Below are 12,118 nucleotides of genomic sequence, written 5' to 3' on the forward strand. Positions count from 1 at the left end.
TACCCAACTTTTAGCCACTATGATGTAATCAGTTAAATTTTAGGTTTCTTTTGAACACCGGCCAATGTTACAAAGGCCTTTTACAAACAGCATCATATGTGTCATTCAATTAGATACAGAAGTACAGAAGCACCCATTTGTTTGGAGTCACAATTTTGAGAAAAGCTCTAAGCTAATTACGTATGAAACGAACAACAGTATACACTACGAACAATTGGAGCAATAAAACACACAAGTTAATACGCAATGAGCAAAATATTATTGTTATTAATTACTTTTAATATACGAAACGCCATCATTGCACAACATAATATCGCGTTAAGTCGTTCTACTGCAGACTGTTACACCACCGAACTGAAACACCAAAAACTACTTCTCATTCAATTTATTATTATTAATTTCCTGCAAAATCCAACTTCACGATCCTCTCAAGTGCTTCAAAAAATTGAACCAAACAATTTGTACGCGACAATCTAAACTATCGATTCCTTACCCTCGTACTGCCAGTCGTTATCGCGTTATCGTCTATCGAGATACTCTACGGGTATCGATAATTTCAAACATGAGCCCGCGCAGTCCTTATTCGTTTCAGACGCAACGCAAAAATTGCGCGCGTAGAGCCAATGAAGCGTAACGATTTTTTGTGCTTGAATGTTCAGTGACACTAAATTGTTTAAACATTTTCCATTGAGAAGAACTTCTGAAACCCCAAGCTAACAGTCTAAGTATGATGACGATTTGTGTACAGGGCTCGGTTACTGAAACAAATAGAATGTGCAAACTGTTATCAGAAATCTGGACCAAAAGCTGAACCAAATGGAAATTAGGAAAGATTCTTATACGCTGCCAAACCCTCAAATTGATTTGAAAATCACTTTAGTATATTTACACTGCATAAGAGCATCTGCCCACAATGCGTTTCCACTAACAACATACTTTAGTCTTTATTTTTCACCATTATTATCGTGTTCCCCTTTCCTCTGTTTATTCTTCTAATTACTATTAAACTACTTATTCTTCTTTTCATCTTTTTTCTTCCCTTAATCTTTGTTTACATTTGAGATGTATATTCATACACGAAATACACATGCGTTATCGATTCGTATTTACAATTCATCTGATTTTGTCTGTAAATAAATACTTCGCTATCGAGCGTCGAAAGCCTATAATCAATTTTCACCCAGAATACATCCATACATTGCGCCAAGAAGTCTTTAGAAACAAGTTTCCATTCATAACACAGCGCATGGTAGTTACGCACCTCCAGTGTGAATGTAAGGCAACACGTGCATACCGATAAAAACAACAAACAAATTTCAATTGTGCCGTATTACATCGGTCGCCGTAATGATAGGCAGAGCAGTTAACAGTTCGTGAGTTATTTCTTGTCTCGTCGCGCTCAGTTCATGAATGGCGACGACGCTAAATACAAACTGTAACAGTGTTGACACTTCCACACCGTGATGTATTTCGACTTCTTTGATCATGCAGTTTAAAAGTCTTGTATCTAGTTTAGGTCACAGCTATAAACAACTACTAATATAATGAAATAGTAAAAACCAGATGAATCTGACGTCACAGTCACCTGTGAAACGGGGTAATTTTGATAGTAGAGAGGATGGGAGTATGCTATAATCGTAGTACAGCGTAGCGTAAACACGAACTGTCACGGCCATTCTCTTGTTAGGAGTATATGTTGGCCTTTTACTTTTTATGAGACGTTTGTATTTTAAGAGTTATAGACGTTTCCGTGTAGTACGAGCCATCCAAGTGAATGACCATAAATCTACGACAGGCGGGCGGCCGCCATCTTCCAGATGAGTTTTTCTTGGTTCTGGCGAAAACCAAGTATTTTATTTCAATTAATATGTGCAACAGGGCGTTTAAATTGATTAATAGTTGATTTGAGTTGGAAGAATACTCTCCGAGGAACACTTAAGACTCAGTCTCAAGGTATGTATTTTGCAATTTAAGGGATAATTTTGTGAAACAATTTAGCACGTACATGACTTGTGTTGCCGAATTGACAGTAAACGTAGCGTTCGTTCACTATTTAATTTTTACATTGGTAGTGTAATGTTCAGAAAAATTGTCCTAAAGTGCTAGGTTAACAAACTCAGTCAATTAAATCGCCTAAAACCGATGGGGTAAACTAAATTTTGCAATAAAGTGGTACAATTCGCTATTCAAATGTGCGTTTTGAGGGTTAATGATCACTTTAAACATTTATCAAGTGACAACACACATTAAAACTACGAAATATTACGTAGAGTCTATTCCCGTTTTCTTTAAACGTTGTAATGACGCTATTGGACCTGTATGTCCACTTTTTAAAGAGAATAAAGCGTAGCAATTTGGTTCCTGTATTTTGTTTGAGAAGAGAGTAACCTACATTAGTTATTTTCATGTAAGTACTTATTCTCACGTGCAGAAGACATTATTATATTCGGTCTTAACTTGAAGAGAGAACACTGTTCGTCGCATTTTGAGTAATTCAGATGAAAACTCATAATACAAAAACTTATAAAATGGTCAGTTTATTGCCACTGTTAGTAATAACATTGAAATATTTTGAAGTTAATAGCTGTATCCTGTTAATCACATGCCAAGCTGTACACGACTAACTTTTCAACTGTCTGCTGTGTATAGGGGCCTAATGCATAGGAAGTTCCATAATGTTTTGTGTGTTACTTAACGTTGAATAATCAGATTTGTTTTTCGAAATTAATGGTATTTCTGTTGAAGCAATTTGTAATTTATATTCCAATGAAATGTTGAATATAGTTTTATTTGCTGTGTAAGTTAGTTTTGCTTGTGTTGGTTATGACAACATTTCATTCATGTAGCATGTCTTGCATGACATGCAGGAAATGGTCAATTGATAAAATAAGTAATGTTTGGGCTGTTGGATATCTGTGAACAAAATTCACAAATAATTTTTTAGTTGCTCTTTCGTTATAAAAGGAATTCCTCTTAGGTAAAAGGAATGGTATAAGAAAAGAAAATCCAGTGTTTGCCAGTGATCAGTTCTCACTGAATGGAAATAATTGAAGCTTCTTGCCGTTTAACTAAATTCTATAAACTTTAGTGTCCAACCACATACAGAATACTTTATTTATTCAATAACACCTATAGATGTTCTATTCTGTCTCACACAGTATTGATTAGGTCAGCATATCTTAATCTGTTTGTTAGTACTCAGAGTGGACCATAATTACATGATAATTTTTGTCAGATTTCAGAGATCATAGAATGCAGTATTTGGGATGACTGATAATCGTTGGAATTCTGGTGGTGGTGAGTATTATCATGTTTACAAACGAAGAAAATTTTTGTGTATAGTTTGTAAGATTGTGAATGAAGAATGTAAATTTATGAGCAGTAGCAATTTCTTCATGGGATTCAGAGCTGCTGCATTATATAACAACACAGTTTACATTGTTCTCACAATTCAAAAATTGTTTTTAAACAAAAATGGATTGGTTGTAACAAGCACAGGATGACAGGTGTTGAGTGCGTGAAGCTTTCTTAAATAAGAATTTCTGTTATTCAGTTAAATTCATAGACATACTTAGGTAGAAAAGAAACTCTAAGTAAAGGGCGTTGAACAAACAGGTTAAACCCAACAAGAACCTCTTACAAAAACAAATTTTGTTTTGTCTCATAACTTCAACAATTTCCACAATAAAATTACATGCGGCTTGTTAATTTGTTGTTTGAAAGATAATAGTTTGTTTTTGCCTACATCTACATTTATTAGGGCTTCTTAGAGATTCATTTGAATATAAAGCATAAAGAGAATAATTGCTTAAATGCCTCTGTGCATAGTTGGTCTAATCTTGTTGTCACAATCTCTGTGAACAGGAAGTTGTAGTATAGGCCTAGATTCATCACTTGAAGTTCGTGAAACTTCACTGTATAGTTTGCATATATCTTAAAGTGTTTACCTCTTCAGTAATTTTAGCATGTCTGTGATGCTATTGCATGTGACCTGCAAACCTGTGACTATTCATGTTGCCTTTCTTTTTATACTTTCAATAACTCTGTTAGTTGTGCTTGGTACAGGTTCCACATACTTGAACAATATTCTAGGATGGTATGCACAAATGTTTTGTAAGCATTTTGCCTTGTATACGGATTGCATTTCCATAGTAGTCTACCAGTGAACTGAAGTCTATCAATTGATGTACCTGCGACTGAATGTATGTGATTGTTCCACTTCGTACTCCTGCAAACTGCTACACCCTGACATTTTTTTAATGAGTTGAATGAGTCCTGCTGTGTCTTGCTGATGATATAATCATAGGATAGGGTGTAAATATTTTCTCTTTTTGTGAAATGCACAGTTCGACATTGCTGAAAATTTGAAGTAAGTTGCCGATCTGTTCATCACTTTGAAACCTTATCAAGATTTGAAAGAATACTCGGCTCTTTTATCAGGTGGTACTTCATTACAGATAACTGCATAATCTACAGAAATGTGAGATTATTGTTGATATTGTCATGAATACTATATGAACAGCAAGAGCCTCAACACACTTCACTGGGACGCACTTGAAGTTACTTCTATCCCTCTCGATTCCAATCTTCACAATATAATATTACATCAAATTATTTTGCGTTCATTGCAGCATGTGGTGTGGTTGTGTATTTGTTAAAGTTCAGTTGAAATAATATCTCTTTATTTTTGTTTCTATCTTAAAAGGAGTATATGTTCTGTTAAGACACATCATACATTACCAAACTGAAAATTTCTGTTTATTAAAGTATTAGATCTCGTATCCAGTGAAACTCGGCTCTTACCCCATTTTTTAACAGTTTATTTTCCCACTTGGGTTTGCTGTCTGAGTTATCGGCCATTTTAGCAAATGGCGCACAAGTTTTTTACTGTGTTTTATTTTTTATCCGCCAAAGCAATATGGTGAAGGTCACTTCATTTTTAGCTTAGTACCTCTGTTTCTGTAAGGTGTCTTTCTTAGCCCTTTCTCTATGTTCTTGTTTTTAGCTGTCTTCTCTTACGTCAATTGGGACTAACGTATAGTCCTTTTTTAACTCCTCTTTGTCTTCGTGTTGTATAATTTTGAAATGGGCATTTATGACCTCAGTTGTTTTTTTTACCCTGAAGCAAAACAAAACCAAACCAATCTTACCTCATCTAATATTAAGATGAGTTGTCTGATGATACAGAAACTTACATAATGTTCTGTGATCATAATATTTTGATCCTCTTCAGTTTCTTCCGACTTTAACATTTATCTCTTAATTCGTATACAGCTGCATTGCATCTTATTTATTGTTGTTTTAGTTATTGATGAAATGTTAATATCTCATCCCTCTTTTTATACTAACTGGGCTTAGCGTCTTGACTTTTTTGTCTTTGGCAGTATGAAGAAAGATTTACGTGACAATCTTCTTTTCTTCTTTTCTAAATATAAACAAAAAAAGAAATGCATTACACCTGGCAGAAAGATGCTTCCTTCCAACTATATGTGGAAACTTACTCATGCTGTGACGCGTGCTGTTGATATGTTGTTTTGAGATTACTTCAAGGAAACCGGTGGAGACCAGTTCATTTATTTACATTTTAGTATCATTAAATGTCCACTATTGCAAGCATTTGTGGGCTTACATTGTGTGTGACACATTTTTATGAAATATGTCACGAATATTGCATTATAAATGTCATAAAGTACTGTGTTATTTAATTTGCAAGATTTAACCTGTTACTGTTTGTGTTCTGTGATGTAAATCACATTTATTTTGTAGGGTAAGTCTGTCCAGTTTCTACAATTTCAACTTATGTCCATGTTGTAACCTTCTCACAGTGGTTAATTCTTGAAGTAAGTGTGGCAGTAGTGCTGTATGTAATCTTGGTTTTGTGCACTGTTTAGTGGACAAATGCCCTTTTAACACTATCTGAATTGGCAGTGGGGTGTAGCAGGGCTGTTGCATTTCCTCAAGAAATGAACCATTATGGGGCAACTGCAAATATGGACTTCTGTTGAAACAGAGGAAGTTGGACTTGCAGCCACTTGCCTCTAAGGTTTGGAAATGTTGCAGGATTCATTAGTGATGTATCTCATTTCCTTTCCTTATTGTTCATGTACATCTTGTAGGTGCTTTATCTAAACAACAGTTTGTCTGTTATACTATCAAAAAGCTGTCAAGGGTTATGAATGTTGTCATCTACTGTCCATCTCTCTTGAGCTTGACATCTTATTAAATCTTTGCTGGCTTCCAAATTTCTCTGTCAGTATAAGGTTGGTATGAACACTGCAGGGATTTTCTAGGTATGCATTATTGGAAGTAGTGTGCCCTTGCCATTCGGCTACCTTTCGAACTAGTTTGGGAGGCCCTAAAGCATAACAGGAATCGAACCATGGTGCAACTTAGAATTTTTCACATATACAGATAATTGCCAGAGGTGAAATAAGTGATTAGTAATAGCGAAAAATAATATCAAGAAATCTGTTGGGAATTCAGTCAGTGAGATTTGGATTTGTAGTTAGACACCAATTCTTGTGTATCAAAAGTATTTTAAATTCACGTAGTGCACAAGAGCGAAACATTAATATATTTCAATTTGGTTTTATTATTTTAATAAGTGTATCTTTAACTGCAGACTGCTCTTTTTTAATCTTCTTTTTATAATTTGTGTACAATGTTACTATTAAGATCTGTAAATGCCTTTTGCAGTGAGTAAATGAAAGGCAACATTCCAGAAACTTCTCAAGAAAAGAAATAAAGTTTGTCTCTTTTGATGCAGAGCAAAGAGCTCACCCCCCCCCCCCCCCCCCTCTGCTGGTGTGATTAATTCTTTATTTTAATACAATCCAATGTAATATTTATTTTTTCATTTGCTTTATTTAAATATTCAGTAAATGTGTCCCATCATGTTTCCTCATAATTGTCATGTGTAAAAATTACAGTACTTTTACATCTGATACACGTAAAGTTTAAACTCTTTCCGCTGAAAAGAATTTTTGACTCTGCTACCAAATGTGCACTTATGTGAAACTTATTGGCAGATTAAAACTGTTTGCCAGACCAGGACTCTTCCTCTCATGGGCAAGTGCCCTAGGTATGAACAACCCACGGACAGTGCACGATCTGCCCTCACAACTTTGCTTCCACCACTCCCTCATTTTCTACCTGTTAAACTTCACATGAGTTCTCCTGCGAGACTTGCAGGACTAGCACTCCTGCAATAAAGGATCTTGCAGAGCGTTGGCTTAGTCACAGTCTGGAGAACGTTTCCAGAATGAATTTTTCATCCCACAGTAGAGCGTTTGCTGGTATGAAACATCCTATCACATTAACACCTGTTATAAATGCAGTTCTAATCTGTTAGGAAGTTTTGTTTCACCCAACTTTAATTTGTGATCTTCCAGTTCCATTTTGTGGACTTTGTCTTCTTGTGGTTAGTGTTCTTTATATGTATGAAGTTGAAGAGAAGTGCAGGCCTAAAAATATTTGAATCCAGTTGTCCATTTCTGTAACTATTAAAAAAGGGAAGGACTCATTATAAACCTTAATCACCATTAGGGCCTAGATAGTTTTTCATTGATGTTAAACTGTTGGTAATACAAAGTTATATCCTTAGGAGGTTGCGCCCCACAGCTTGTAAGTATCTGGAAAATGTCATACTGACCACCGCAACCTACTGAGAAAATTTTTTGTTTTAATGAGTTTTCCTTGATAGACCATCATCAGGATCTTAAAAGCATTCACGGCATCATATTAGGTGAATACTAAATCATTGACACCAGATAAAGAAATTGTGAATTTGTCACTGTTGTTACATCATACTCTAAAATACGTTGTCAGTATATAAACTGTGCACCGCCTGCACCGTTTATCTATCGATGCTGTAATTTATATTACAATGTGACAACAGTGACAAATTCATGGTTTTATTATCCGACATCAGTGATTTTTATTTACCAAATATGATGCTGTAAATGCTTTGAAGAGCCTGATGATAGTCTTATCAACTGAAACTGGTTGGTAAATAAATAATTTTATCAGCAGCTCAAGGTGGTAATCATGAAATTTTTCAAATAAAGTTATGTGCTGCCATAATATTCATATTTATCTAGTTGAACAGAACACATTCAACATGAATAATTTAAAAAGCAGAAGAAAGAAAACTATTCCACATATAAAATTGACAGTTAATATACAGTTTATGCATTGCAACAATAGCAAAATTTCATTGACCTGTATGTAATCTGTGAGGTAGACTGAAAAATTTTCTCCTAGTCCTCATATCTCATACTATGGATCAATGCATGATACAAACAATAGGATGAAAACTGCAAAGATGTACCTTGGTTTAATAGGATGTTTAAAGATATTAAGGAAACATTGTTGCACTTTGGATGCAAGAGAATTAAGGAGGACTTGCACAACAAAAATAAATAGCAACATGCATATCTGTAATGCCAATGCTTTCATAAGTTAGTGAAATATCATAAAGTCCAGGAAATTGTAGCCTTATGCAAACCTAGCATATCAAAATCATACCTGCAGTCACTAATTGCTCAGTATTACATTGAAACAGAAGACAGCCAGTCTTAAATTCTACTGTGAAAAATTCATTTAGGCAGTAAGGCAAAGATACATTTGTTCGACTGCTACAGAACCCTTAAATTTGTAATATATAAAAGTCCAATTAAAAAGTTTCTGTACGATGGCCATACAATCCAGAATTGGTATGCCAATCAGGCAAAATTTGTCATGAGTGTTGAAGCAATCATCCCACTGATGCACCAGGTTGAAAATACCCATTTGTTAAAACACTGTGTCCTGCTGTGTTAAGTAGTCTGTAACTGCCTGCTGCACATCCTCGTCAGACAGGAATTGTCGAACCTTCAAGAGATTTTTTAAGGGAGCGAAGGGGGCATGATAATTGCATGGAGAGAGATAAGCACTCTCGGGTGGGTGCTTCAGTGTCTCTCATTTGATTTTGTGTTACTTCCAGATTATGACATTTGCAATATGGGGTCATGCATTACAATGAAGCAGTAGCACTTGTTGCACACCATTGCCCAGTGGCGATTTTTGACAGGCGTGCTGCGCCCATTCACTTTCTTCATTCTTTGAGCTGCCAGTATTTGTCCTTCCAAGAAAAGAATAACAACATATTGGTCTTGTTTGGACACATTTGGTAATAATTTCAACATTGTTCACATTTCCTTATTTACCACACACGTTTAGGAAAGACACGAATGTCACACTAGTCCCTTGCTTACATGTTGGTGCTTATACGCCCGCAAAGGATGCGCACATACACTGCTGCAATACTCTCAAATGGAAACTTTTCGATCACTCCTTAAGGAATAATCTTCAGTGGTGTTAAAAGTATGCTTTGATGTAATTCTGTTGGAGTGTTTCTTGTTTCACATTTATCTTGAACCTTCATCCAGCAATTATTCCCAAAAGGCTAAAGATCACGTCCAATACAAAAAATATTACAAGTACACAGAATAGCAAACCAATATCTTTAATGCATATCTGTTTCAAAAGCTTTGAAAAATATCCTAAGCTGAAATGTAACAAACTTCTTGAGAATGAAAAGCTGTCCTTAAGATGTGGAATTAGTAAGCAAGTTATTGTGCGTGCAAAGACGGTGGAAAAAAGATGCATTTCGTAGTCACATTAAACATAATATTGAATTCTGAGGAGGTGATAAACACTCTGGTAAGTTGCCCAACAAGCAATTTGTTTAAAGAATTCTTGTTGGAAAGACCTAGGTTCATTATTCAGCATTAAAAGCTTTTGTTAGAAACAAAAGGTATATTGGAGTGTGCTCCAGGAAATTCTGATATAACTGCTCACATTCGCTGCATGTATTAATGTGAAATTACTAGACAGATTCAGTTGTAAAGAAAACAGGCAGATGAAATTAATGTAATGGAGGACTTGTGGCAGGAGTATCACAACTACATATGAGACGACTGTACACTGTATATGAGATGATTGTACAGTGTGGAACTGTTGGAATATTTGGGATCCTTCTCGGTTCTGAGTGAGTGCTCAGTCTCTTATGATCTCATTTTTGGTGTAACATTTGACTTTGCCTTCTGAGGTTCTGAGTTAGTGTGGAGGATAAAGTGCTCCTGACCAGTAAAGATGTCACAATGTGAAATGTTGAATTTCTATTTGGAACTAGGTTCACTCAAATGTTTTGCTGTTTGCCTACTTTGTTTAAGATTTGGATGTTTGTAAAGACTTTTTATGTTCAGTACACTTATGGCAGATGCAGGTGCCAAAACAAGTTTTGTAACTGTCGAATTTTCCAGAACGTTGGCTGCTAAATTTGCACTATCAATGCTAGGTCAAACATTGGTGTCCTTTAACCCACATCTTTAGCGAACTTCAGACGTGTCTCATCATTCCTCAGTACTATAGTATCCCAATTCTTTCCATACTGATTATTCTGTATTATTTTCATAAACTTCAGTCTAGTCTCCATCAGAACGTCAAATCAGATCCCTTTTGGCCATCTAATTTCCAAGCTGTTATTTTATTGGGGTACCAAGATGGGATAATATGGGGTGTTCAAAAAGTCTCTCCGCAGTGCTGTGTGATTGTTAGCCATGCGTGCCATACAATTGGTCTGAATATTCAATAAATTAATAACTTGTATTTCACTGAGTTTCATTTCAGTGTATTCACTGCGGCATACGGCATATGCGCCTAACTATTGTATGGCTCTGCGGAGAGACTTTTTGAACACCCCGTATATCGCCGAAACTGGTAGGCCTGTAAAATAACAGCTTGGAAACTAGATGGCTGAATGGTGTTGGATGTGACACTCCATACGAACAGCTGAGGTCCTGCAACCATCTCTGAAAAGGTGGGCGTGCAGAGGCTACTCTTCATTACTAAATTGCAATTTGAGTCTATATCTGCTCCTGGGTTTGCCTTACAATCCAGAATCTGATTTCTTTCTGACTACCATGTGATTCAGTTGGAATCTTCACATCTCTGGGCCTTTTTCTTGTTTACCAGCACCTCTTGTGATTCTTGAACGAAGTATTTGTCATTACTAGCTGAAATTTATTGCAGAACTCGCTTGATCTTTCTCCTGTCTGTCATACTGCCAAGCCTGTACTCTCCCTCAATACTTTTTTCTACTCTTCTCCTTCCTCTACAACCACATTCCCATACCTCATAACTATTATTAGATTTTCCTCTCCCATAATGTACTGAATTACTCATTCACTATCCACGTATACTTTCTCTCTCTCTCATCATCATCATCATCATCATCATCATCATCATCATCATCTGCTGCAATATCAGTATGTGTACCTGAACTGATGTTCTCGGAGTTGGTTTCTGTCAATTCTGATGAGAACAAACCTATCACAAGCCTGTCCACATGAACACTCTTTATACCTTACCTTCCTATTCATAACAAATACTACTACTGTTACACCATTTTTTGCTGTTGTTGACTTTACTCTATATTCGTCAAACCAGAAATCTTTCGTCTTCTTTCCAATCCACTTTATTGGCTCCCACTATATCTAGATTCAGCTTTTGCATTTCCGTTTTCAGATTTTCTAGCTTCCCTACCATGTACAAACTTTGACATGCCTTGCCCGTTTTGTAAAATGTTACCCTTTTGTTTATTATTGCATTTTTTTTCTCATGACCACCTCCCCATTGGCAGGTCCTTCCCAGAGATCCAAAAGGATAACAAATCCAGTATCTTTTTGCCAAAGGAAGGATCATCATGACATCTTTCCAATTATGGGCCACATGTCTTGTGGATACACCTTGTGTTTTTAATTCAGTGCTTTCAATTTTCTTCTGCATCTGTCAAGCTGAGGATGTCTTCTTGTGCTGGAATCACTGGCTGTCATTGCTGATGTTTTTTGTTCAGAATTTAGACAGTGGCTAGGTTCAAACCTGCGACAGAGGACATTTGATTACCAGTCAGAGACACTACCCCTAGACCATGGGTCACATGCTAATCGAGGTGATTGACTGAATTTCCGATGCAAACTGCAGGCAGCTATTTCAGTCACACACAGAATGCTGAACAAGAGATGATAAACTATGTAAGAAAGTGCACTTACTATATTTTTGTTAGTACTGGTTACGA

At 36.1% G+C, this 12,118-nt stretch overlaps 1 protein-coding gene across 8 annotated transcripts in view; it reads left to right on the forward strand.

Annotated features, from left to right (window-relative positions):
• The first annotated feature begins 576 nt into the window (after nucleotides 1-576).
• The window catches only part of LOC126353762 (serine/threonine-protein kinase tousled-like 2), a 538,693-nt gene continuing 527,151 nt past the window's right edge, over nucleotides 577-12,118 (forward strand). For 2 of the 8 annotated variants that reach the window (XM_050002821.1, XM_050002825.1), the window contains exons 1-2: nucleotides 1,236-1,953; nucleotides 3,236-3,297. In XM_050002821.1, coding sequence (XP_049858778.1) covers nucleotides 3,267-3,297 — 31 coding nt within the window. In that variant the 5' untranslated portion in view covers nucleotides 1,236-1,953; nucleotides 3,236-3,266. Of the gene's footprint in view, nucleotides 1,954-3,235; nucleotides 3,298-12,118 lie in introns of all 8 variants that reach the window. The other 6 variants (XM_050002826.1, XM_050002824.1, XM_050002820.1 and 3 more) reach the window with 6 other exon arrangements.

This window comes from Schistocerca gregaria, chromosome 3 (assembly GCF_023897955.1).
Source record: "Schistocerca gregaria isolate iqSchGreg1 chromosome 3, iqSchGreg1.2, whole genome shotgun sequence".
Classification (NCBI taxonomy): Eukaryota; Metazoa; Arthropoda; class Insecta; order Orthoptera; family Acrididae; genus Schistocerca; species Schistocerca gregaria.